Below are 26,133 nucleotides of genomic sequence, written 5' to 3' on the forward strand. Positions count from 1 at the left end.
AACCTGTGAAGTAAAGTTTTTAATCTGTTACACTTTTCATTTATTAGCAGTAATTGTTTTTTTTTCATTGAATTATATGTATTTTAAGGAAATAAGACCCCTCACCACACGCTTAACGTTACACTTTTCTTAGACATGAATATTTTCTCATATTAAACACTTTCAAAGCTTCCCTACTCTTCTAAACATGACATTCTGATCAATATTGCACTTGTAAAATACGAATTTGGCAACAAAATTTCCCTTTAAAAAACAAAATATATTTGACTTTACTATTATAAGAGAGTACACAAAACACACGACTAAAATTAAGATTCACTTTGACCATTCGTCTGTTTTTGTTTTCAAAAATACAACACGTAGTTGTAAAAATATATGTCGTTTATAATCGTGTGTACAAAAAACGGATTGGCCAAGGGTAGGAGGATGACGTTTTAAACGTAACATCTTTGGCAACATGCGGCTTTCTAATATGTGCCTGTTTAAAAGTCACATTTTCAATTTGTACTTATTTGAGAATTTTTGCATCCAAAACTTAAACCAACCTATACCATGTAAATGGTGTTTCGTTTTTTACCAACCATCCGATAAAATATTCCCTGAGGTCATTTCTGCCACGCATTTACATCAGGCATTTCAAGCGCCTGCACTAAGAATGAATCGTCGATGCCAGACTGTGGGAGGACCCCAGAGCACCTGACATGAAAACTAGAGAAACTTTTGAACAATTCAAGCTTTTATTTCTCTACAATATTTGCAAAACTCACAGAAAACAGCCATGTTTATCCCGTCACAAAACTCCGTGCCTGTGTTTAAGGATTTGACGCTTGTTATGGTGAGTCCGGCTCTTGAACCGCCAATTACGAAGCTGAAACGAGCATCTTCTTTGTTTGTCTATCCAGTAGCTAGCTTTCTACATGTGTTAAACTAGCCGATATTAATAAAACGGCTGACCTTATCATGTACCACTATCCTTATTCATTTGAGAATGTTTGTCTGACAAATGACGTCAGCCGGCGGTTGCTGTGGGCAACGTGGGCCAACTGGCAGTGGACCTCCTCATATCCACTTTCACCCTGCCCAGGGTGGGCTACCTGCACACGGATTGCCTTATCCCCATGGCGGGCAATAACCCGTATGCCACTGGCAAGGACGATGCAGGCGAGCTTCATACTGCTGCAGAAGGTGGAACCCCGTTGATTTCATAATCCATATTAAATGTACATAAAAATAATAACTGTCTTGTCAATAGTCTATGCATCATCTGAGCTCAAGCTTGCGGTTCTCCAGATCAGGGCACCGATTGTCAAGGTATGTCTGTTTTTTGAAGAACATAACAGACAGGCAGTTAAATAAACAATATTATGAGTTTGTTTGTATCCATGGCTCGCAGAGCAAATCCAGACGGTTCCGTCAACTGCTGATTTCCTGGATCAAGGCCAGCGGCTTCTCCCGGACGCTGGTTCTGTCTAGTAGCCACGCCTACCAGAGGGACGACCAGCAGCTGCAAGGGTTACGCAAAATATGAAACATTATGTTCTTAGTCAGAATGAGAATTGGTCATTGACAGTAAGGGTTACTTCATGACACACTTGAAACAAATTTGCAGTATTTTCAATCAGCATGTATTAAATGAGGGTCCAAGTACCCCTGGGACTGGGGGTTTGTGAAAATATATCACAGTGTACACGAAATTTTAACAGGGTTTATTCTGGTATCAGCAAATTCATCATATACATATCATATATATTCATCATATGCTATACATATCTATAGCATACTTCAGCTATTGTCAAATAGAGGCATTTTAAGAGTTTTTTTTTTGCTGCGATATTTCTTTTCAAATTAAAAGCAAATTAATTGGAACATGAGGCGCCTTGAGAGACACCACTGCAAATGTAGTTCCCAAAAAAGGTCAAGAACCACTGCTGTATTACTACGATAAAATTGTTCACCTCTTTTCCCGACTTAAAATCTTTCCTCATAAATGTATTCAAAGTTCCCTGGTCATGTTCCAAAGAAGTGTGCATGTGTGTGTTTTTCAGCACACCGTTAAGGTACCTGGTCACGCCGAGCTTGCTGAGCACTTGCAGTGATACCTTCAAGGAACTTGGCTGGAGGGAGATGGAGAGGGTACCACTTGGCCCGGGAGGTTTAGACATTGATGCAGAAGAGAAGAAACTCTACGTCCCTGGCGGAGGTATCACGAAAGCCCTCTACACGGAGAGGTAAGGGCTTTTCATTTTCCTAAAAGCGGGTTCAGCGGGTATCAGTGTGTCAAGAATGCGCCGCTGTTGAAGTTGCGCCGAGGAAATGCCGCTGGCAGTGCTGCTGGTCTTCTGCTCGGAGGGCGACAACGTTCCTGACGCCTTGGCACTTGTCAGTCATCTGGACGAATGGCTCCATCTGCTGGACAACACGGTAAGTCCAAACATTGGGATGACAAAGCCTGAGCCACTGAGAAGGCTTTAGAAATGGCAATAGTTAGTCCACTTTTTTTTTTTTTATTTGTAGTTTACAAGTTTGCGTTTGCTAATCAACATTTTACTGTAGTGACAAATTTGAAGATCAGAAAAAAAATGTTCAAATTTTGAACCTTGAGGAGTGCTGCTGTTTCGGTTAGCAACCCCATTCAAAAACATGATATCCTTCACCTTTTCTTTTAGAACACCGAGTCCAAATGGAAGATCCCAAGTTCTTGGAATCTGCTGTTTGGGAGCGGCATCCCTCCTGCAATCTTCTGATTCACTTTAGTTTGGAACCTTGTTTTGTATTTCAATAAAAACGTGTGAAAAAGAGCCAGAGCCAACGTTTCTCTTGCTTGACCTGGTTCAGTCCCTGACCGAAAGTGCTTGGCCCGGTGCCACGCTGCGTTTCCCAGCAGTCCCGCCCCCGCCATGTCCGTAACTCCACTCTGAAACAAAACGCCTAGCGCCCCCCTGCACCCCCCGCCAGCAAAACGTTCGTTGCACGTGATTAAGAGGTCCATGCAATGTGTAAATTAGATACTTTTTTATTAAAGATAACAGAGGAAAACTTTTTTTTTTCCATCAAACTTTTGTGTTCAAATGTGTAACAATTTTTTTTATATATATATTGGATTTTTAAGAACAAAAAAAAAGAACTATGTACATGCCATTGACTTTGCTTCAAGTACATTTTTATAAAAAAATAGATAATTTATCAGAAAACGGGTCTTCTTCCCCCACAAAATCCAGATCTGAATAATTAGAACTTGTCAATGCATAGCTCTTCCTTCAGTCGGTATAAATTCAGGTATGACAAAAGCTGCGATAAACAAATACCATTTTAAGAAATGCTGGTGTGTTTTGGTCTTTTTTGTCTTTTTTTTTTGTAAACAGTTTTGAGAGGAAGATGAACGGGAGTTGCAACGGAGAGGTTGGGGTTTTCCCTGACGATTTTTTTTTTCTGTCTTGTCCTTGTCGAGCGCAGCCTCGGGTCGGCGGCGTGTAATCAGGAGTCGCTGGTCTTTGCTCTGTCATGAGATAAAACATGAGGGGGAAAAATAAAAATCAAGCAGTCTGGATTTGACAATGATGACAGGCGACGAATTCTAAAAGCGTGATCGCGGTGTTTTTCCATTTGGAATCCTGTCGATTTTTCTCATGCATTCCAATTGGTGGCTGAATGAAAAGTAGTGATGTGATTTGCTGTCCCTTACAGCGGAAAATACAGGCTTAAAAAAAAAAAAAAAAAAATCCCATCTCCTAGAAAACAGATCGCGAAGCAGCTTTCGCCGTTACGTCGGATCAAATCTTTCAACACACAGCTGCAAAGCGGAAATTTCGATGCAAAACGTGCAGCATTCACGTAATCAAAGACAATTCCAAACGGTTGCCTGGCAACTCATCAAAACAAAAGCACAGCAGGGCGGAAGGATACAAAAAAAAAAAAAGCCACACAGCACATGCGGGGGGGACATACGAGATCAGGAGCTATTTGTAAACCGTAAAACTGTCGGCGCTGGGTCACGAGCAGCAAATGCAGCCCAAACTGTTCGAGGAGAGAACAGCACATTTGAGAGAAAATGGGCGTGTGTGTGCAAGTGTGTGTCGCGGTGATTGGATCAATTTGTTTCAAGTACGGAAAGCCGTTTGAGCGTTTTGACGGAATTGTCTTAAAAGTGAGGGCAAATGGCGCACCGCTATGTGGACGTTAAAATGGATATGGAGGACAATTGTGCGTTTTGGTTTGAGCGTGATCACCTTTTCCGCTTCCTGTCGCCTTCGTTGGTCCTTTGGCTTTGGGCGATGGAGAAACTCTCACCCCTGCGTCGTTTGCTGGCCGCGATAAAAACACATCAAATTAGAGGTCGGAAAGAAGCTTTTTTTTTTTCATCTCAATATTTCTGAGTGAACTTGCATCCATTTGAGAATAAAATGTATTTGCAAAGTTTGGTTGCTTTTTCTTCATCTACAAATAATCATCACTAACTTGCCTTCTGGGATAGGACTTTTAAACTTGAAAAAGTTCTAAAATTTAAAAAAAAATACAGCCTAAATCCATACATATGTCCAACATGTTGGCAAGAGGAAAGAATCACTTTACTATTTGTGATATTTTCCATTTAGGTTGAGGTGGTAGACTGAAATATTTTTTAGGGAAAAAAAATGCACAAAAATATTTCTGCTCATGTGTTCTGTTTTGTAACAGAAATTAAAATATTTTTTTGACAAATAGTCACAAGAGTGGAGAGAAAAGTTTAGTTTTTTTTAGTTTTGAAGTATGCTTGGAAATTAAATCTTTCAATGCTATTAGAAAAAAAAAACATTTTTTAATGTTAAAATAATTGTATTACATTAACATATTTTCTACATTTACGGTAAAAAATTGTACCGATACTGTTATATACTCTGTAAAATCAACAGTATCAATACAATGTTGTTGCTGTTTTATAATGGTGTTTTTTAAAAAGTACAGTTAAATTACAGTGACACATTTTCTACATTTATGGTAAAAATATTTTATTGATACAGTTGATTTTACAATTACTACTGTGCAAAAATATTGTGCAAGTAATTGATAGTTGCTGGTATGTTAGCATAAAAAACAGCAACCTGGTTGCCGCAAAGTACAGTAAAATAACAATGACACCTTTTTTACATTTATGGTAAAAAAAATGGTATTGATACTGTTGATTGTACAATTACTTCTGTAAAAAATCAACTGTATTAATATTTTTTCCCCATAAATCTAGAAAAAGTGTTTTAACGGTACTTTTCTGGCGACCAAGTTGCCGGTGTTTTACCATAAAACCGGCATTGACAAGCAAACTCATCATAACGGATAAATAACCTTCATACAAATATTGCGCAACTGAGTTTCTGATTGATACTGACTGTGCGGCGCCGTTGTCCGATTCAGGCGACTGACTGGGCCTCTCGTCGTCGGGTGGTTCCGCCTGCCGGCCGCCGTTGCGCCTCTCTGGCGAGTCAGGAGCGGGCTCCCGGTCCCCCCGGGACAAATCCCGCTTCTGAGTCTACCGAACGGGAAGAAGACGTTACTTCCGTTCTTCATTTTCCCTTCCGATAACAACGCCTTTACCTGCGCTGACGGATCTCCCGTGATGCACTTGGCTCCCTCCAGGACGGCCATGAAGGAGAAGCGCAATTGGTCGGGTGTCTGGATGAGACCCATGCGGTACTTGCGCATGTCCAACAGGATCCTCCGGATGTCCAATGACGACGCTTCTTTCCTCCTGTCCATCTGCCAGACAACAAAAAAAAAAAAATGCTGAGCCCATTTTATATTATGCTGCTCACCAAAACAGGAGCACCAAAGCGCATACACTGTCCCGGTCCTGAAATGATTTCATTTCAGTTTCCTAGCACTCTCACCAGCACGAGACACGTGTCCACCAGCGAGAAGGTCCCTGAGCGTCCGATGCCGGCGCTGCAGTGCACCACGGCGGGGCCGTGGTCCGCCCCCAGCGCTCCCGACTCGCGCACCTTCAGCAGGAAGTTGAGGAAAGACGCCGGCGACTCGGGCACGCCGAAGTCGGGCCACGTTGTGTAGTGAAAGTGGTGGATCTCCCGCTTCTCCCCCGTCTGTGAGGACACATTGGAAATTGCTCAACTGTGCAAAAAAAAAAAAAAAAAGGCATCTTTGTGTAAAAAAAAAAAAAAAAACTTACACTCATGTTTTGCAGCTCCAGCACTCTGGTGGTGTAGTAAGACGTGATGTCTTCTGACAGCAACGTGACCAGGAAGCGCGTGTCCCTGAACGCCATCTCGCGCTCTTCAGCCACGGGCCAGTATTGAGCACACTTTTCCTAAAAAAAAAAAAATACAAGCTGACGATAGCACCCTAACTCATTCAGTGCCATTGACGGCTATAGACGTCAACATCCAGGTTTACCGGGCTGCCAATGACAGCCGGGCTGTCAGTGAATGTTTTTGTGAAAATATTTCATTGTGACATGACATTTTTTTTTTTTTTGCCACACTTTTGATAAAAAACGGACTACTTACAGAGCCTTTCTCAATCACCCTATTGAGCATGATGATGGCTTTGGACTTTTGTTCCCAGATCATGAGCCAGAAGTGGCCGCACGTGTTCCTGAGGGGACCCTGTGGATAAGCACCACAAAAAATGTCAGCTAATTAGCATTCAGGATATAGACAAAAAAAAAAAAATTCTCTCTCCAGTCTGGACAATTAAGATTTTAATTGATTTTAATCCAAATAATAAACTCAACACATTTTTCTAAAGTTTTGATGCATTTTATAGAGTTTTTAATTGTGTGCATAATGTTCAATGTTTGTTTCTAAACAACATTCATAGCGTGAAAATATCTCGCTTTATTGCCAAAACGAAACTGTAAAGTATTGTGTAAAACCTAAATTTTACTACACTCTAGCTAATTTTAAATGTCAGTTTTTAAAAAGACGAATTAACTGAATTTATTTGATTTTTTGTCTAAATCAGGCATTCTGCCGGTCTGCCAAAACGTCAATTAAGATGACATTTATTAGTCAAATTGTCAGTTTGGGTTTTGATTTATCAGTCAATGTCTATGAGAAATCTTAAAGGGATAGTTTACTTGGATATTTTCGGAAAAAAAAAAAAAGTTACTATTTTGTCTGTAACTGATTTGATAACTGAATTAAATAGCTTAAATAATCACATCGATGGCAGTGAATGAGTTATTACTACATTGGTGGAATATGAATTTAATATCTATATCACGTGGCTGCCATTTTGCCTCTTTGCCGTCAACTGAAAATGACATCACCATTCATAGCTCACCTTTTGGTCATGTGATCTTCACAAAGATGTTTTTCAAAGTGTTAATTGTTCGTGAAAAATACTTTATCGTCAAATTATTTATAGGCAAACTATGGCCACTGCTTTGAAGAAAAAAAAAAAAGTTTTACCCGTGTCTCAATGCTCACAACTTGCCTGAGTCAAAATGTAACGTCTCTGCGCTTCCTCCATCACCACCAGACTGGCGTTGATGTAGTCGTTGTCGGCGTTTTTCAGCTTCACCCGACTGTGGTCAACTGTCGGGAGACGGCGGGAATAAATTCACGCGGGGGATTTTGTTCGCTTCGAAGAAAACGGAAACCTACACGGGTTGACATCTCGATATCTGTTGCGGTTGCGGTTTTCCGGGTACTTGGCCACTTTGTAGGAGCAATCGTGTGACTGACTTCGGATTTCCTGGAGTGACGGCAATAAATATGAATTTAGTGACAGGCGTCAAAAAATTACATTTGTGATGGTACAGAGTCATAGTGGGCGGGGTTTAGAGGATGACAACTTGGTGGTTAAATTCAGTTATATGGTGGGAAAAAAACGCTCTAATTTTAGTACATTCTACACTTCACTATTATTTTATAAACTGATCTCTGCTGCTAATTCATAGCTGTATTTTATAGTATAAATAAAATAACGCTTGGAAGTTGACTCGAAAGCCGAACACGTGACTTGAGTGTCTTAGTTTAGGTTAGCGTTTGAAGTGTGGATTTCAAACCAGAGTAAAGTGTTTTTATCAACGATGAACCCCATACCTAATTTTATCATGCATCTTAACTTCCTTTTCTTCGTACTCTTAACGATTTCAACCTTCGATTTGCTTTTTTTTTCCCCTATTTCTTTAATACATCTTGACACATTTTCCAATCCAAGCGAAATTATTCAAATAAAACGTTTACATTTTGAAGCTTAAAAGGCACCCGTTGTGGGGTTTTATCTTTTGAAGAAAAAGAGTGTTGACTGTTAAACGTTAGCAACATGCTAACATGACTTACCATGTACAATTTGTGCCACCGGCCCTCTGACTCAATGTCCTCAAACTCCTGCTCCATTTTCACCGAGGCAATGCCGGCGTGTTTACCTGTTAAGAATATCTAACTCATATCGTCAGTCGATCCGGGTGATGTGTAAAAAAAAAAGAAACAAAGGAGCTTCTTTTGTGTGTTAAGGGAATTATGACTTCCCTGTGGTAAGCTTTCTTTAGCTGGTCGTCACTTTTTGCCGGATGACGTTTCAGGATATGCGCGTGCGCAGATAAAGGGGTCCTCGGGCGAGTGTCAAAGGCCGGAGACTTTCTTTGACGTCATAGATGGGAACGAGACAGCAAAGACTTGAAAGACTTTAAAATATTTTTACATTTTTAGTTGATAAATCATTTTTTTTTCAAAATTGCATCCAAATAAAGTATTGTACTTGAAAATTATTTATAGGCATGTAATATCGACATTTAGCATTATGGTTGTAAACAAGATAGCATATATGTACTTTAAAATGTTAAAAATTGTGATTGACATTAAAACTTTCAAAATTGTTGTGTTTCACTTTATTTGACATATTTTGCTTTTCGTTTAAAAATGATTGCGCAATATATTGTTCTGCGTATTTTAATAGGTTTGAATATTTACATAATAGTATCTATTCAATTTCATATAACATTTTAAGTAATTTTACTATGTAAAATGTAGCTTGTCAAAACCGAAAATACTAAAAATATGACAAAATGACATATTTAATCTAATAAATATGGTTAAAAAGCAATTGTCGATTTGTTTATTTGTGTTCGTTTGAAACACCAAATGTAAACAAAGTCAGTGTTTATTGACATGTGTACCGCTAGATACAATTGCACATAATCTGTTGATTTTCATTTTAAAATATTGTATTACTATCTACCTTGAAGTAAAATAAAAATCTGTATTAGAAAATGTCATTAAATATAATAAATAGCAAACAATTATATGTCTAAATTTACTTTCAACAAAACCAGAACTATCGACTTACTATGTATTGCTATAACCGGTTTGATTTTACTCCAATGCTCTAGAGGGCGAACTTCCATATTTCTGCCGTGGGTCACCGAACAGACGTCACTTCCTTTCCCTTACGGCTTCGCTTACAGAAGCACGAGTGTCCATTTTCTCTCTCTTTATTTGGACCCATTGAGTTTCCTACGCTAAGTTTTATTATTCTGTTTGCGAACATGGTTAGTATATGCTGTGTTTTAGCAATTGGTTTGGTGTGTATGTAGTTAAAAGTTAGGGTTTAATTTAGTATCGAGGGCGGCAAAAAATTGCTTAGCTTTTCCGGTAACCGGCCACACGGAGGGGTGACAACAATGCTCAACAGCTGTATAATTATTGCAGCATAGGGTGTCATTCTAATCTAATATGTAGGCAAAAACTGTTTTGGTCGTTTATAAACAAAACTGCTGCGTGTCCCTCTTTTCTCTTTAGAAACCCATTCTACTTCAGGGCCACGAGAGGTCCATCACTCAAATCAAGTACAACAGAGAAGGAGACCTCATCTTCTCCGTGGCCAAAGACACGGTGAGTTTAGATTGATTAAAAAAAAACGTGCTAATAGACTTCGCTACACATTAAAATACCAAATACTGCTGCTTTCTTAGGTCTTTGACGCAAGTGATAAATGGATACACAAACTTTTTCTGACACATTGTTCCTCTACACATACAGAGTGAATCGTTCACAGTTTTATTTGACCAACGTTTCCCCCTTCTTTTAGATTGCAAATGTATGGTACTCTGTCAATGGCGAGCGACTGGGCACCTACAATGGACACACAGGAGCAGTGTGGTGTGTCGACTGCGACTGTATCCTAAAAATTCCCCTTTTTTTGTCAATTGAATCACACTACGAGGCTGCAGCCTCCTTAACGCATCCTACCTAAGGGGACACCAAGAACGTGTTGACGGGGTCAGCAGACAACAGCTGCCGGCTGTGGGATTGCGAGACTGGTCAGTCAACTCTTGTTTCGCACCTAATTATGGATATGAGGCCCGGACTGCCTATTTTATTGAAGATGTGGTAATCTGTTCACAGGTAAACAGTTGGCCTTGCTCAACACCAACTCGGCGGTCAGAACCTGCGGCTTTGACTTCAGCGGGAACATTATTATGTTCTCCACGGACAAGCAGATGGGCTACCAGTGCTTCCTCAACTTCTTTGACCTGCGGGATCCACAGCAAATCGGTATGAGTAGATCTGACAATAGTGAACTCTAATTATGAGAGTTTATGAGGTACCTGATGCCGATGCTGGTACTAGTATTAGCTCTTTGTTTGGTCCTAATCATGCAGTTCTAGTTTATATTTTGTACTGTACTGTGGCATACAAATATATATATATATATATAATTATACATATGTGTGAGTGTGTAATCTGTTTTTTTGTGCAGCTGACAACCAGCCGTACCTGACCGTCCCATGCAATGACCACAAGATCACCAGTGCCGTTTGGGGGCCGCTTGGTGAATTTGTCATCGCCGGCCACGAGAACGGCGAGATCAACCAGTTCAGCGCCAAGGTGGGAGGCTGGCCATCTTATTGGCGCCAGTGTCGTCAGTGGCGGACGCATGCAAAATCGAACGCTCTTTCGTTGTCGTCATCGGTGACGGCGCCCAGTCGGGGGACATCTTGAAGACGATCAAGGAACACAGCAAGCATATCAACGACATCCAGACGTCGGTGGACCTTACCATGATCATCACTGCTTCTAAGGACAACACTGCCAAGGTTGTTGCCGTATTCAGTTGTCTTGCCTTATTAGTGTCACATTCATCAAGTTTATTCAAGTTGTTTTTATTTATTTTTTTACATTTGCTTCTACTCTACTTAGTCAACCAAATATTTTTTTGCGCCCCCCCCCAATTGCCGCAGTGACAATAAATAAGATATAAGTATACCTAAATATCTTATTTTAACATTTACAAAAGAAAAAAAACTAATATTCATCCATCCATTCATGCCCCATTATTTGAAAAGGACTGCAATAACTCCTAATCACTTTTGTTCATGTTTTTACTATCTTTCCCGATTGATGCTCCTCAGCTCTTTGATTCGTCTTCCCTGGACCACATAAAGACCTTCAGAACCGAGCGACCCGTCAACTCCGCCTCCATCTCGCCGATCATGGACCATGCAAGTGTCCCCATTAGTCAAGTTAGCATGTGTGTGCCTTCAACACTTAACTGTGAAATGTGTGTGTGGTACAGGTGGTGATGGGTGGCGGTCAGGAGGCCATGGAAGTGACCACCACTTCTACCAGGATCGGCAAGTTTGAAGCCAGGTGAGACACTTGAAACCAAAACCACTGTTCCCTCTGCCGGTTGTAGAAAGACACTCTTTTTCAGAGTATAGATATTAAGCAGTTCTGTACTGTTCCATCCCTGTGGTTCCCAGGTTCTTCCATGCCGCCTATGAGGAGGAGTTTGGCAGAGTCAAAGGACATTTCGGACCCATCAACTGTGTGTCATTCCACCCGGACGGCAAAAGGTAAGAGAAGCTGTCCAGATCCGCTGGTATGTCAATTTATTGTTGTGTTTATTTGTGTTTTTTTTTTTGCACTTTCCAGTTACAGCAGCGGAGGAGAGGACGGCTATGTGAGGATTCACTACTTCGACCCACAGTATTTTGACTTTGAACTGGAGGTGTGAAAAGATCGCACATTAGTGGCCTTTTGGGACTCACAACAAGAAGGCATCCATTTTGAGTCGTGCCTAGTAGGCATCCTAAGCTCCAACAAAGCAGCCCCCCTCCTTCCCCCCTCCCTTTTTTGGGGGGGAAGGGGGGGCAGTTCAGACTTGCCCCCCCCATCAAACACACTCATATCTGTTTTTACTACCAACTAAACAGTTCTGACTTCATCTCGCTCCCGTGTGATTTGTCCTAAATGAACCAAAAGTGGGTTTTTTAATTTTTTTTATTACAAAGTCAAAAACACATTCTGGAAGCAATATCATAACACCTTTGTACACAACCACAAAATAAGATGATTTGCTTGTATTAAAATAAAAAGTGCCTGAGACCTAAGCACAATGAAACAAAATATAGGATGCTTTCAATATAACTTAAGTGTAGAAATAATGGCAAGGAAGATAATTACACACATTCAGTCTCTATGCCAATAGATGCTTCATATGTATAAAAAAAAGTTAATACTGATCAGGGTCATTCGAGCAAGGATGGGTTTCATCTTGGATGGAGCAGAAAAGACAAAATGACATACGGGTGTTTGTTTTGTTCTAGTGGTCCATCTAGGCGGGTGGAGCTAAACAGCATGTTGTCCCATGAAGCTTAGAAATAGTAAACGCACTTGTGACTTCAAGTAGTCTTTACATCTTCCTTTGCTCTAAAAAGTAAAACAAAACAAAAAAATCAAAATCTTGCTATGCTATTGTGAAAATAATTTTTGAGCCAAATATTCTTACACTGAAGTATCCATCTTTTCCTCTTCCTTGTCATCCTCCTTCACTTCTGCAAACGAGAAAAAAAATGAATGCATGTTTCTCCTTACTTCAAGGGACATTTTCTTTACCTTTCTTCTCATCGCCATCTCGCTCCTCCTCCTTTTTGACCCGCTTTGCTTTCTTGTGATTGGTGGCGTTCCTCCGGCCGCCGCCTTGCCCTTCAGCCTCATCCTCTGAGTCTGAGAACTCCTCGTCGCACGCTATCCTCTTGTCGTGCGCGCGGACTGAAGCGCAGCGCAGACGCCGCGGCAGAAACATTTTTGAATCGTAATCATTTTATTGCAGTTCACTTCACCTTTTTTTTCAATGTATAAAGAGTGAGAAGAGATGGTCTTGTAACTTACTGGAAATGCGTTTGTCAGGATCCTGATCATCTTCATCGGCGCTGTCAGGGTGCGGCGCGTCCTCGGGTATGGCCTGCATCTGGACGCCGGGCGCGTGCGGCAGCATGCGCAGGTTCTCGAAGAGGCGCTGCTTGATCTTCTCCAGGTACTCGTCTGTGTTCTGGTTGGTCATGTTGGACGGGCTGATGTGCAGCTTGAAGTCGGGCCCGAAATACTCAAAGTAGTCGTTGTAGGGTAGCTCGTTGGGGATGGAGCAGTCCAGCGCCACCGCCGTTTCGTAGGTCCAGCAGCGGGCCACGTTGCGGATGGTGTAGCCGCCCCCGCCCAGCATCAGCAGCGGCAGGTTGAAGCTCTTCATGTACTCCACGCACTTGGCGTGACCTAGAATCGACCAAAACGCAGGTAATGTGGGGGGCGTCAACGAGTGCGTAACAACTTTTGGTTTCAATTCATATCGTTAGACACCTGACCAATATCAAGAGAAATTACAAAATATATATTTTTTAAGCCCATATGTTAGATTTGTGGCAAAGTTACACCAAAGAGGAAATTTCCAGCACAAACGTGTGTTTTACTGCAGGATATTTTTAATGGTATTTTCCTCTTAAAAATTTTGTATTTAATTTTCAAAACAATTTAAACCCTTTCAGCACCAAATATCAAAACTGCCCCAAGCAAATTTTGCAGTGTCCCTTTATCGCTAATTATTAACAATTAGATTGATTATTTAACTTATTGTTAGTTGCATTGTGGCTTGAGTTCATATTAAATTTTGGACACGGAAGGCGTCTACAAAGCAACACTGCCATCTAGCGGCCATTCATAGTTACTGTTGAGTATAAATGCATAACAAGTGAATAGGAATTCCTGTCTACGTCGCTGCATGTGTCAAAAGGCAAAACTCAAGTACAACCCACAAAAGAAAAAAGAAAATTAAATGATGGACAATTCCATACCTTTAATGGTGAGGTTAAAGCAGCCGAGTCTGTCTCCTGACAGGGAATCGGCGCCACACTGCAGAACCACTGCACTCGGTTGGTACATCTCCATCACTTTGGCCATAATCTAAGCCACAAAAACACTTATTAACACTGCATATTACTAAATCGAGACGGCGCGATACGAGCACTTGCAGGTTTGAAGATGGCCTCATAAGACTCGTCGTCGATGCCGTCTCTCAGCGGATAGTTAACAGCGTAATACTTTCCTTTCCCGGCGCCGATGTCCTGCAAGCGAACGTGGCAGGAACGTTATGGTCTCGTGAAGCGTCGCCGGAGCGACCCAAAGTACGGAAATCCAACTCACCCTCAGGTCTCCGGTCCCCGGAAAATACTCGCCGTACTTGTGGAAGGAGACGGTCATGACGCGGTCGGTGGTGTAGAAGGCCTCCTCCACGCCGTCGCCGTGGTGGATGTCGATGTCGATGTACAGCACTCGCTGGTGGTACCTGCAAAAGACCAGAGGTTCTTAAAAAGCATCCTCTTTTGAAATTACAGAAGAGATCTGTTCACAAAAATGAATCATTTAGCTTCATTATTGATAAATATTTGTCCACTTAAGTTTCAATGCTTTCAGGCTTACTTGAGCAGCTCGAGTATGGCCAGCACGATGTCGTTGACGTAGCAGAATCCCGACGCCTCCGACTTCTTGGCGTGGTGGAGTCCTCCCGCCCAGTTGACGGCGATGTCTGTCTGCTGCTTGTTCAGCTTCACCGCGCCCGCTGGGAGACCATAAAAAGATGTAGAAGTGCCATGGCGGGGATTATTCCGGGACGTCGGCCCGGTCCAAGCAACGCACCCACGGAGCCGCCTGTGGACAGCTGGCAGAACTCAAAGAGGCCGTCAAACACCGGACAGTCTTCTCCGACGTTGACTGTGAGATGAAAATGCAAGGGAGTGATTTTGTAAAGCGCACATTTAAAAAACAAAAACAAAATAACGTACATCTTTGCATCTGCTTGCTGTATTCCGACATGTTGTCCGGCCTGATGGACCTGAGGAACTTGATGTAGTCGTCGCTGTGGTACTTGGTCATCTCCTCGCCGCTGGCTTTGTGTGGCCTCTACGGACACATAGGACAACATCATGTAAGTCCGAGGACTAAGGTATTTTGAGTTTTTGCTGAAAAAAGTTGCGGTCAATTAGATTAACTCATTGAATGCCAAAGATGTTTTTTAACGTGTTCAGTTCAGTTATTTCTGTGCCCCCCCCATTTTTTCCATGTGTTTAGCAAAAGGAAGGTTGAAAAATGGTAAATGGTAATTAGTAAAATAATTGATTACATTTGTAAACAAAAGTAATTGCTTTAGGTAATTAAATACTGAAATAGTCATTATAGTGGTGAACTATGAAAGCAATTGATAAGCTTGGGCAATCAAGTACTAAAGTAACTGATTATTTTTACGCAATTGAATGCTAAAGTAATTGATAACTTTAAGCAATCAAGTACTAATCAATTTGGCAATCAAGTACTGAAATTATTTTGTACTTAAATGCTTAAGTAAATGATCGCTTTAGTACTTTAGTGCCTTAAGTGATCAATTACTGACCCTAAAGTACTTGATTATACCAGTGATTTAGTACCTAAATTAATCACTTTAAAACTTGATGACCTATTGTAATCAATTACTTTAATACGTGATTGCCAAAAGTAGTAAATTACTTTAGTATTTTATTAAGTAATCAATTATTTAGCACTTGACCGCCTTAATTGTGCTGAATTTGCATAGAGTTATAACCCCAGAAATCGATTTAAAAAATATGCAAAAACCTCAATTTTCTATACTATTTTCAGAGTATTTTTCTTTTTACATAGATCTCCATCTTCCTATACAGGCCATAGTTGAGGAGCAGGTTGTGTGTCATGCGGATCCTGTGGGGCTTCATCGGGTGGCCCTGACCGTAATAATAGTTCCCCACATCACCTGTAAAAGGGAAACAAAAAAAATATACGCTGAATCTGAATTTTGGAATTACAGTTGGACCTATTTGATTAAAATTACCAAATGCTCTTTAGCATTCATTAGCTACACTAAGTGGGGCCGATGCCAAACCCACGACATTCATCTTAAATGTATCAAATAAGCGCTTATAACACGTTTAACTTATAATATGGGTTAGTCTGAATGTGACAGGACAGTATTAGCTTCCGTGCGTTTACGTTAGCAAACGTGTTAGCTTAGCACGCGAGCTAGTTAGCCGACTGTTGCTAAGCCGGCTAGCCCGACCGGCGGCGCACTTTTACGGGGTTTTCACGCGTGCATTTCAAAGCATCCGCAGCCCGCCAAATGCGTCGTGGAACGATTTTGAAAATGCGAGAAGGCACCGAGGGGGATATTTACCGTCGTAGTAATAGCAAACTTTCTTCTTTGTCCCTTGCGTCAACGCCATTTTGCACGCAATTAAGCAACTTGATTTGGGGTCGCACCGGTTCCTGTGCGTGTGTGTGTTCGGTTCTGAGACAAACGCGGAGTTTTCTTGCACCGCCCGGTTGGGAGACGCCGGTATAACAAAACGAGACACCACCGACTTCCGAGCACGTTAAAAGTCTCAACCGGATTTACGAGTTAACGTTACGAGAGTTTTACGGAGGCCTGTTTGTGCCAAAAAAAGAAGGATATATCCATGTAGTTATTTTAATCGCCCGGATTGTTTTGCATATCACGATGAAAATGTATATTAAAATATGCACACATTGCAATCAACGTATAATCGAAAGTATTTTTCATAGTTCTAAGTTTCAATAGTTAGATACTAAACATAGAATAAAACTAGATTAGCACTAAAACAAAATAGATTTATATTTTATAAGTAACCAAAAACATTTATATTGAAAATAAGCCAAAAATAAATATTCTAAAATGCACTTCACATGAAAAAAAAAACAAAAATATTTCTTTCCTTCATTTTTAATTTTGCAACCCATACATCACATATCACAATCTTCTTGGAAGATAACAGCATCGTATTCCCTATTTTCTTCTACTTGTTGTCATTTTGGCCAAGGGGAATTGGTCCAAACACAAAGCAAAGATCTCAGACGTGGAATGTAACTGGAACATAATGCGTACTTATTACGGCCATCCAACAACCATACGGCGATACAAAAACAAGTGCACAAACATTGTGAACAATACAAGCTTGTCATTGCGCCATATCCCAAATCGGCTGACCTAAAGTGATGTTGAAATGTATCCGCTGTGAGGTAAGTCTCTCCATCTTTAATCAGAATGTCAATACACACGTGCACGCAAAAAATAATGAAACCTTCATATTTCCCCATGTGTGGTGACAGGTCCATTGAAACACACCAGCCTTGTACTGTGTCACTGTTTCAGTGCAAAAGGTCCCAGGACCAGCTACATGGTTGAACACTAGAAGTTTTTTTTTTCTTTGTTTTTTTTTTGGTCCTTTTCAGTCAACAAAACAACATTCAAAGTGGAACTGGAAATTGAGGAAGGGAATTGTGAACAGTTGGAGACATTCTGAAATGTTCTGACCCAAGAAATGCATTCACATTTTTGGCTTGTCAACAGACAACCTAACAGCTAGCATACGCAAAAATACTTGTTGGGTGCATCCTCAAATTCAGTCTTAAAAGAGGAAGTGGTACGCCCCAAAAAAGTGCTACAATTTGGGAAAAGCGTTACCGAAACAGTAAAGCGTCTGCACACATCTTTTACTGTAATTTAGTCGTACTTAACCGAGTGATCAATTCAGTACATCTGGAAGCCATTTTGTTTAGCATTAAAAGTTGTAAACTATCATCACGTGATCAAAATGCAAAATAAAACTAAGCAAACCAGCAGACTTGCACTAACAGCTTCAGTCATAAATATTAAAACTTCCATTTTTTGTCAACATCAATCTGGTGCTGAGGTCAAATGACTGCCAATTATCACAGTATATTTTGCTCTTAATTATTTAACCTAGCATGTTTGTGTTATTTCCATGTAGAGAAGTGAAGGCCGTAAGACCGAAATCACATTATTAAGACTTAGATGACGAAGTTTTGGGGATTCCTTTTAAGACAAGCTTGGTTGACACCGATGCTGAAACAAAAGCGGAGATATTTGGCATTCTTCATTATGGCATATGATGAAAGTCAGTGTCGGGGGGGGGGGGCTTCAGTGTGGTTGACGGGTGATGAGGGGGAGGAAGGTTAAGATTCACGCCAGTTTCAGGAACTGGTCCACCGTGTCCGCCTCCACCGCCTCGGAAAACATTTCGTAATCCTGCAAAGGACGATAAACAATTAGCACAAAACTGTGCAAATCGCTGCAAATTTGCGACAGTTTTCCTTCTGGTAATTTTGTGTGTTTGGAGTTTGATTGCTTTTGGATTATGCATGTGTCGATATTAGATTTTGACGATATGACAAAAATGAGGTAAAATATCACGGTATCAAAATTACAGCTTTATTATTTTTTAATTGAACACAATCTATTTTATTTTGAAACAAAAATTATTGAATATTAAAATTAACTCATTCAATGCCAGGGAAGTATTTTCACATTTTTTGACATTAAATCCCAGATACTTAAATATTCAATTGATACTTAAGTACATACAGGACATTAATTTCCAGATACTTCCAGCCATTGCCAACTTGCTAGCTAAATATTGAGTCAACTCTGCAAGCATGAGTGATACCGTATCAATGATCTGCACAGCGCTTCCATGTTTACGGAGGGGCGCACTAGACTTTAGAAAAAAAATCTAAAATAATATATTTTTAAAAATTAGCTTAGGCTCGTAGGAGTAAGTTTCACAATGTTGACATTCGGATTTAACGACACGATTACCTATAGGGAGCATACACTCCCATGGCATAAAAGTGTACCAGATGGCTTCTCACCCCACAGTACTTGTCCTCGTTGAAGAGTTGCGGCGGCACAGCTGCCGGGTTCCCCGCTTTGCTGCGCATCTCGTCGCGCACCTCGCCGCCCACCGAGATGTCCACCAGCTCGTACTGGATGCTTTTGCTGTCCAGGATTCGCATCACTTGCGCCTGCTGGGACTTGATCTGTTTAAAAAAAAGTAAGTTCAAAAAATAATTTACTTTTCTTTTTTAAACATTCATCGGCATGTCTACTTTTGGTCTTCCTGTGTAATGTTAATAATTAAAAATGACAATGTTCCAGAATAAATATTAAACTATTCAAAAGAAATGACATCTACAAATTTTCAATAATATGTCAGCATTTTATGGTGTTATTAAAAACGAGTACATAAATAAACAATGTGATTAGGTGGTGGGGGGGCATTTAACTCTGCCCCTGCCATATGGGAAAACAACCGCCTCTGAACGGTCTATCGTAGGTGTTTCAAGTACAACTGCAAACGGTTAAAATTTGCATACAATCACCCCTAAGAATACTTCGCATATATTTTTTTTCAACTGAGGAACATCAATTAAGTTTGTTGGCTAAAAGGTTGTGCAAACACTTTGGTCCGCGGGCCGCCGGGAGGAAGCTAGCGGTCGAAGCTGGGTGTGTCTGGTGCTATGCTCGCCGCTATTATTTGATCGGAAATAAAAACATGCAAAACACAAGTTAAGCGACGCTCTGCCGAGCCACTCACCGCCCTAGAAGCAGTTACGGTGGTGTAGTACAGCTTGATCCCCATTTTTTTTTTTTTTTTTGGTCCTTGTTCTTCTCCCCCCCTTTCCTTTTCCACGGCTCTGCTCGCCTAGCAGTGGCCTCAAGTGATCACGTCAAGCTAGATAAGGAAAGATCCGGTGCAGCAATCGTTTGGGACCTTCAAAATAAAATACCCTTCCTGTTTACCATTCCGTGGTATTTTTATTTTGAAATGTTTATATTTTTAATTCTATCGTAAATAAAATGCGCCATTCAACGTTTAAAAAGATTACAACAAATATAAAATCAAATGAGCTATTGTTTCCTATTCAATTTATGAAAGGGTTAAAAATACATTTAAACAACTTGAAAATGCCCTAAAATAGCTTTTCTAATATTTCGTCAGCGGAACCGTAATCATCCGCTTTATGGACAAATTATGCTGAGGATAATGTCTAGTTATTTCAGTGCAGTCGTCTGGGGTCAACTGTGCAATGTGGCGTGACGTGTTGAATGCTTTTCAGCATCATTAAGTCCCGAGTTTTATTGAGGGGTTTTATTGCTGAGGATAAGGAGGGTCTCTTCACATTCATTTGCTCTGAGTCACACATTAGGAACATTGCCAAGAGTCCAAAACAACCACATCATTCGGCTCATTCACTTTTTTTTATTTAAAAGGAGACATTCCCAATTATACGATCATATTTCTGTGGGAAAATTGTATATTTGGCCAAGTGGCATAGGCATGGATCAGTGCATGTGGTGCATGAAGAAAAATAACATCTTAGATAATTTTGTTAAAGATAATTTTAAAATAAAAAGTAAAAGAGGTGTTCATTTTTTGTGTCCTGCTTTTGCTTGAAAGTGGCTCTGAATCTTGGACCAGCATAGTTTCTCATTCATGGTCATTCATCATGCAAATGAGCCAAGCTATTATATTAAAAAACAAAAAAAAGTCACAGTTTGAGAAAAAAAAATCAAAAAAGCTTTTCTTAATTGTTTATTTCACACTTGATAGGTGAGAATGTCCTTCAGCGAACGGAGAAATTCAAAACTCAATTTTCCTTAAGATTTCACTTTTAAAGTGTTCAACCTATGCATCATTTACACATTTTTAGCATTAAAACTGTATCAAATTTATTTATACCAAATCAATACTCCACATCCCTTCAGCACACACACACATACTGTTTCCCTCAAGTCCAAAAGGAGCGTCTCTTTCAGACCCGAGGACACGTTGTGCCTTTTTGTCCAACTTATTCACTCAATCGCAGGAGCGCCAACCTATTTGTGCGTACATATGCAAATGCCACGCCGGGTGCAACGCGGACTTTAAAAGGCTGCCATGGAGACCGAACAAGCCATGCTACCCGTGCGCTGCATGTGAATATCGCGGACGCCTTTTCCCACAACGGCGATAAAAGAATGGAAAAAAAATAAAAGGCTTTAACGTGACTTTGCAGTAAATTCGCAGAATAAAAAGCACAAGTAGGGGCAATGAAACTCAAATAAATGACTCAAACACACCCGGTTAGCCATCGTGCTAATTTAGCTAAATGTTTGGTTAACCCTTGTGCTTTATTTTACAAATTATGGATTTTTTTTTCCGCATTATAAAAGAATAAATGGGTGAAAAAACACTAGGGAGCTGAAATTTCCAGCAGATGATTAAAAATGTAAAATTTATAAATTGCAACTATTCTGACAATTCTATGTGATTGCAGTTGGATGTGCGAGGTTTTGTGTACAAAAATAATCATTGTCCAAATTTTGGACCATAGAAAATCATTATAATTACAATATTTTGAGATGCATTTTAATAGGATTTATTACATTGATTTTACTGTGATTTTTGCAACATTCAGTCGGGCGGCGGTCAAACAATGTTAGCAAACAGAAAATTCTTTGTTGACATGTGTTTGACCTCAAGACAGTAGGTGGCGGTAGAGACCAGTTGGCTATGTCTTAAAGTGTCTTGTCACAAGCTACAGAGACACACCATTCAATTTTTCCATTTTTCGGGGGTGTTAATACGCTTAACAAACATATATATGGATAGAACTGATGCTCCGGAACAAAATTTACAAAATTAGGGGAAAAATGCAATGTATATGGTTTGTAAAGTGTGCGCACACAGGTTATATTGGACCCCTTTCTTAAAAAAAAAATCATGTTTATTCTTTCTTCCAAAGTAAAAGATTTTACTTTTCTTTTTTGGCAGTAAATTCACAATTACAGAGTAAAAAGTGCATATAGGGAAAATAAAACTAAAATAAAATACTCAAACACACCCATTTAGCCATCATGCTAATTTAGCTAAATGTTTGGTTAAATTGGAACACGTTTACCCTCTTAAAAATCATTTTTATTCTTTCTTCTGAAATAAAAGCTTTTACTTGTTTTTTCAGTGAATTCACTCTCGCGCGGTAAAAAGTGCATGTCGGGGAAAATGAAATCAAAATACAACAAACACACCCACTAGCCATCATGCTAATTTAGCTAAATGCTTGGTTAAATTGGGGCCCATCTACCCTCTTAAATAGAAATCATGTTTATCCTTTCTTCCAAAATAGAAGCTCGCTTTTGCAGTAAATTCACTATGGCGGAGTAAAAAGTGCATGTCAGGAAAATGAAACTAAATAAATTACTCAAACAAACTCATTTAGCCATTATGCTAATTTAGCTAAATGTTTGGTTCAATTGGGGCTTGTCTCAATTTAAGGGTTTACAAATTCCAACAAAGTCGTCTTCCACTGTACTTTTTTGTATACACCGTGAAGGTAAAAAAAAAAAAAAAAAAAAAAACACCTGAAGGGGGTTCCTGGAAGCAAACCAACACTCGAGACTGCTTTACGCTGTTACTCAACACTTGCGTTGTCACTGAAAAATGATCAGGGCTGAACAACGCAGGGAGCGAGGCTACACCTATACTAGATTACCTCCGACGACAATGATTGCTTCTGGCGGTGCGGTGTTCATTTCGAAGGCACGTTCATATTAAAACAAACTTTGAAATTGGCCCATTGGGGGAAAAAAATGAAACATTTTATAACAAAATAACGACACCCACAAGATTGTCAATATGACAGCGGTGATGTAATAAACATGGTGTGAAATCCCTTTCTCTTCACCAACACGCCAATGTGTATTCAAGTCACGGAATAGTGCTATCAAAAGGACACCTTCCCTTATCTTTATGCGCGAAAAACATAAATATGAATAATCGTGCGCTAATGAATGTGTAAGCCACATCTCAATTGCCTGATATTGTCGTGTTAAACTAATTTGTCCCGGTTAGTTAATGCACTAGTAAAGTGGATTGTGTTAATGACTACTTAGCAATATTTTTGCCTATGAGAAATCAAGTCATCTTTATACTTATGCGATAATACAAAATATAACACCAGATACACCCGTAAATTTTGAGATCCATTACAAGCTGTAGAGCGAATAGCTAGTGAGTAGTTGTACATTTTTATTATAACAACACTGAGGCCTACTGAGTAAAATGTAGCATAGTTTATAAGTACTGTAAGGTCATTTCTGTTAGCCCGTCTATGGTGTTTCTCATTATGTGTTAACATTTAGCCAGCAGATTTTTGGGGGTTGAATTATAGTTTGTTGATTGTTTCAGCAATTTCAAGTTTGTTTACCTTGGCATCTGGCATCTATTTTAATATGTTTGACTCATTCAATGCCAGGGACGTATTTTCATGTTGTTGTTTTTTTAAAGAGTCCGGACTTACTTAAGAACTGATACTTAAATCGATACTTAAGTATGTGGAATCGAATGTCTGGACTCTTAAAAAAAATTGAAAATACATCCCTGGCATTGAATGAGTTCATTATTTATATTTAACATTTTATTATTATTTATTGATCTATTTTCATGAGTTGGCAGTAAATTAGTTCTATCACTATTTATATTAATACACAATAAAAACTTGCTGTTAATGGTGGATCATTTTTACTCATTCACTGCCATTGACGGCAATAGACGTCGAAGAATTATTTTTACTGGGATGACAACAAAATTTGGAGTTTTAAATTATTTTTTTTACATTTTGCTACCTGTCATTGAAAAGAATATCAGCCATGAACCAAAAAAACATAAGTTCTATCTCTATTCAATTGTGTTGCGCTCTTGTATTGGATCTCATCAGGTGTACCTAATATTTTGCAGTAGTACTCTAGGTATAGTGCACGCACTGGATTCATTTGTTCCCATTTCACTTGGACTTGGCCTGGCGGTCCAGCAGCCGTTTGGCCTTCCTCAACATGAACGCGGCGATGAGCATGCACACGAGCAGCGTCAGCCCGTAGAGGGCGGCAAAGAGCGCCGCGTCGTCTCCGCCGTGCAGCGCCACGTATACCTGCCGCCGCTCGCCGTAGTCCAGGTGCGAGGCGTGGATCTGACACACGGTGCAGCAGGAAAGCAGGATGTGGAATACCTGATGGCCCTGACCCAGGAAGTCGCAACCTCCCGGCCAGTAGCGCTCCAGCACGGGGAAGGCGAAGAAGATGGCGCAACCCAGGAAGAAGGCGATATGGCTCAGGTGGTACCAAACGGCCGGGTCGGTGTCAGGGTTGCTCAGGAGTAGTCTGTGCACCACGGGGCTGATGTCCCACATGTAGGCGATAGTGGACGGCGCCACCTGGCCCACCTTGCGAACCCAAGGCGGGAGCGTGTGGTTCCGGTACTTCCCGTAGCAGCAGCCCAGACACGAGAGCCAGCTGAAGAACGCCGCCACGGGCATGAAGATGCCACCCACGCGCCGGTGGAAGCCTTCTTCCGCCGCGTAGTAGCAGTGCACCACCGCGCTGCCGTACTGGTACTGGGCCACGCCCACGTAGTCCAAGAAGAAGAAAGCGTAGTGGCACAGCTCCGACTTGCCGCCCAGGAGATGCGCCGCCACGCTCCACGCCGTGTAGTTAAGCGCCGACAAGATGAGGATCAGCAGGGGCCACGCGTGCCGGTCCCCCGCCAAATCCACAGTCTCCGTCACGTGGCTCATTTTGGCCAGGAGGACCAAGAGGGCCAGCAGGTGTGTCCAGATGTTGACGGTCTCGTTGTGGCGGCGGAAGGCTGACAGGAAGTAGTAGCGCCAACACTGGTGGAGGGGCCGGTAGCCGGCGTGGACGTAGCGCTCGCGGAAGAAGTGGGGCACCTCCGTATCACGCACGGTACCGGGTATGGAGGGCGACGCCTCGGAGGTCAGCAGGCGAGGGACCTGCTTGAGGTGCTGCAGGCTGATGAAGAGGCGCCCGATTCGCTCCATCACGATGGTCGTCATGGCGGCGAGAAGCTGCGGATAAGTACCGAAAACTCTTTGAGGATCGATTTCCATCGGTGGTTAAATCTGATCATTTTTGTAAAAAGTGAGAATTTCGATCATCGGCTAACTACGACCTGTCAATGACGTCACGTCGACGCCGCCCCCTCCTCAAAGAAAATGAATTGCGGGACTTCATTCAGTGTAAACCGTTTCAATTATTTTTATATTAGATGAGATTCGAGACGAAATACATTCACTTAGTTATTCGTTAAGTGAAAGAATGGAAAATGAAGAAAAAAACGAAACAGAAGCAATCGTGAACACTTCATGAGTGGCGAAAAAGTTTGGAAAAGTTGTTTTTTCTGCACTTTCCGCTATTACGGACAATGTAAGTTTCCAGTTATGTTAGGGTTGACGTTAAGGAACTTTTTCTTACCGTTTCGGCTGCCTTTTCCACCGAAAACACCAGCCTGACAGTGTCCGCCCGTCCTCTGCTGTCTTCCTCGCCTAGATGAGAAATATGCAACAGATGAGATGGGCGGTGTCAATTCTCAGACGGAAGTGAAGCAAAAAAATAGGTGGACGCTGCCTACAAAATACAAGTACTGTACTAATTTTTTAACAAAGACGTATATAATAATAACAGAATTACTCAAATGGACAGCATTGTTTTAATTCGAACCGAGTATTGTTCAGCAATATAGCACTACGTTTGCCGATGGAGAAATTTAGGACAAAACTGTTTTATTTATTTATTATTTATCATAAAAACTTTTACTTTGAAAGAAGTGACCCAGTTAAGAAGAGCGACATACAGGAAGCGTTTAACTTGACTCTCACGCACGTTTCCATTATACTGTTGTTTGGTATTTTCATATTATGTAAAAAGATAAGATCCCGATGTACTGTGATAAATCGTTACTGTACATAGTTTTGAATGTGTGCTAAAAGTTAAACAAATGAGAACTAACTGTTAAATTGAATTCAAACGATTGTCAGCAAATATTAATTCTCACAACAGCAACTTTTTTTTCAAGTAAATAACTTTAAAAAGGGTTAACTAAACTTGCTCGATATCACACTTTTCCAGTGTTGTGCAAAGTTTGAAAAAATACATACATACATTTTAATATTTTTGATCATCGCGTTCAAACATGCAGGTCGCGGTCCA

The 26,133-nt window shown here is 40.6% G+C and overlaps 6 protein-coding genes across 6 annotated transcripts; 2 read left to right on the plus strand and 4 right to left on the minus strand.

Moving 5' to 3' along the window:
- Nucleotides 1-415: 415 nt before the first annotated feature.
- psmg2 (proteasome (prosome, macropain) assembly chaperone 2) lies at nucleotides 416-2,798 on the plus strand. Its single transcript, XM_088404229.1, has 7 exons — nucleotides 416-835; nucleotides 1,014-1,185; nucleotides 1,253-1,311; nucleotides 1,394-1,512; nucleotides 2,046-2,228; nucleotides 2,301-2,421; nucleotides 2,667-2,798. The coding sequence occupies exons 1-7, from the start codon at nucleotides 779-781 to the stop codon at nucleotides 2,742-2,744; spliced, it is 789 nt and encodes a 262-aa protein (XP_088260355.1). The 5' UTR covers nucleotides 416-778; the 3' UTR covers nucleotides 2,745-2,798.
- Nucleotides 2,799-2,997: 199 nt separating this feature from the next.
- On the minus strand, nucleotides 2,998-8,513 carry ptpn2b (protein tyrosine phosphatase non-receptor type 2b). Its single transcript, XM_088404227.1, has 10 exons — nucleotides 8,274-8,513; nucleotides 7,593-7,683; nucleotides 7,423-7,523; nucleotides 6,492-6,590; nucleotides 6,155-6,292; nucleotides 5,859-6,068; nucleotides 5,566-5,727; nucleotides 5,361-5,500; nucleotides 4,227-4,301; nucleotides 2,998-3,496 (listed from the first exon to the last, which is right to left on the minus strand). Exons 1-10 carry the CDS (start codon nucleotides 8,328-8,330, stop codon nucleotides 3,475-3,477), a joined length of 1,095 nt encoding a protein of 364 aa, XP_088260353.1. The 5' UTR covers nucleotides 8,331-8,513; the 3' UTR covers nucleotides 2,998-3,474.
- Nucleotides 8,514-9,347: 834 nt separating this feature from the next.
- On the plus strand, nucleotides 9,348-12,159 carry eif3i (eukaryotic translation initiation factor 3, subunit I). The gene is made up of 11 exons (XM_088404228.1): nucleotides 9,348-9,481; nucleotides 9,732-9,824; nucleotides 10,021-10,108; nucleotides 10,187-10,252; nucleotides 10,338-10,487; nucleotides 10,693-10,820; nucleotides 10,919-11,029; nucleotides 11,345-11,434; nucleotides 11,509-11,582; nucleotides 11,696-11,788; nucleotides 11,868-12,159. Exons 1-11 carry the CDS (start codon nucleotides 9,479-9,481, stop codon nucleotides 11,947-11,949), a joined length of 978 nt encoding a protein of 325 aa, XP_088260354.1. The 5' UTR covers nucleotides 9,348-9,478; the 3' UTR covers nucleotides 11,950-12,159.
- A 40-nt stretch (nucleotides 12,160-12,199) lies between these two features.
- Nucleotides 12,200-16,671, minus strand: LOC148406302 (putative histone deacetylase 1-B). Its single transcript, XM_088404226.1, has 12 exons — nucleotides 16,447-16,671; nucleotides 15,917-16,029; nucleotides 15,050-15,167; nucleotides 14,904-14,978; nucleotides 14,688-14,826; nucleotides 14,412-14,553; nucleotides 14,240-14,332; nucleotides 14,063-14,171; nucleotides 13,107-13,487; nucleotides 12,831-12,986; nucleotides 12,724-12,769; nucleotides 12,200-12,644 (listed from the first exon to the last, which is right to left on the minus strand). Exons 1-12 carry the CDS (start codon nucleotides 16,493-16,495, stop codon nucleotides 12,617-12,619), a joined length of 1,449 nt encoding a protein of 482 aa, XP_088260352.1. The 5' UTR covers nucleotides 16,496-16,671; the 3' UTR covers nucleotides 12,200-12,616.
- A 326-nt stretch (nucleotides 16,672-16,997) lies between these two features.
- sh3bgrl3 (SH3 domain binding glutamate-rich protein like 3) lies at nucleotides 16,998-19,844 on the minus strand. The gene is made up of 3 exons (XM_088404230.1): nucleotides 19,688-19,844; nucleotides 18,963-19,130; nucleotides 16,998-18,339 (listed from the first exon to the last, which is right to left on the minus strand). Exons 1-3 carry the CDS (start codon nucleotides 19,730-19,732, stop codon nucleotides 18,274-18,276), a joined length of 279 nt encoding a protein of 92 aa, XP_088260356.1. The 5' UTR covers nucleotides 19,733-19,844; the 3' UTR covers nucleotides 16,998-18,273.
- Nucleotides 19,845-20,333: 489 nt separating this feature from the next.
- paqr7a (progestin and adipoQ receptor family member VII, a) lies at nucleotides 20,334-25,463 on the minus strand. Its single transcript, XM_088405340.1, has 2 exons — nucleotides 25,399-25,463; nucleotides 20,334-24,992 (listed from the first exon to the last, which is right to left on the minus strand). Exon 2 carries the CDS (start codon nucleotides 24,978-24,980, stop codon nucleotides 23,916-23,918), a length of 1,065 nt encoding a protein of 354 aa, XP_088261466.1. The 5' UTR covers nucleotides 24,981-24,992; nucleotides 25,399-25,463; the 3' UTR covers nucleotides 20,334-23,915.
- Between the last annotated feature and the right edge of the window lie 670 nt (nucleotides 25,464-26,133).

This window comes from Hippichthys cyanospilos, chromosome 21, assembly GCF_059441005.1.
Source record: "Hippichthys cyanospilos isolate Australia breed blue-spotted pipefish chromosome 21, RoL_Hcya_1.0, whole genome shotgun sequence".
NCBI lineage: Eukaryota > Metazoa > Chordata > Actinopteri > Syngnathiformes > Syngnathidae > Hippichthys > Hippichthys cyanospilos.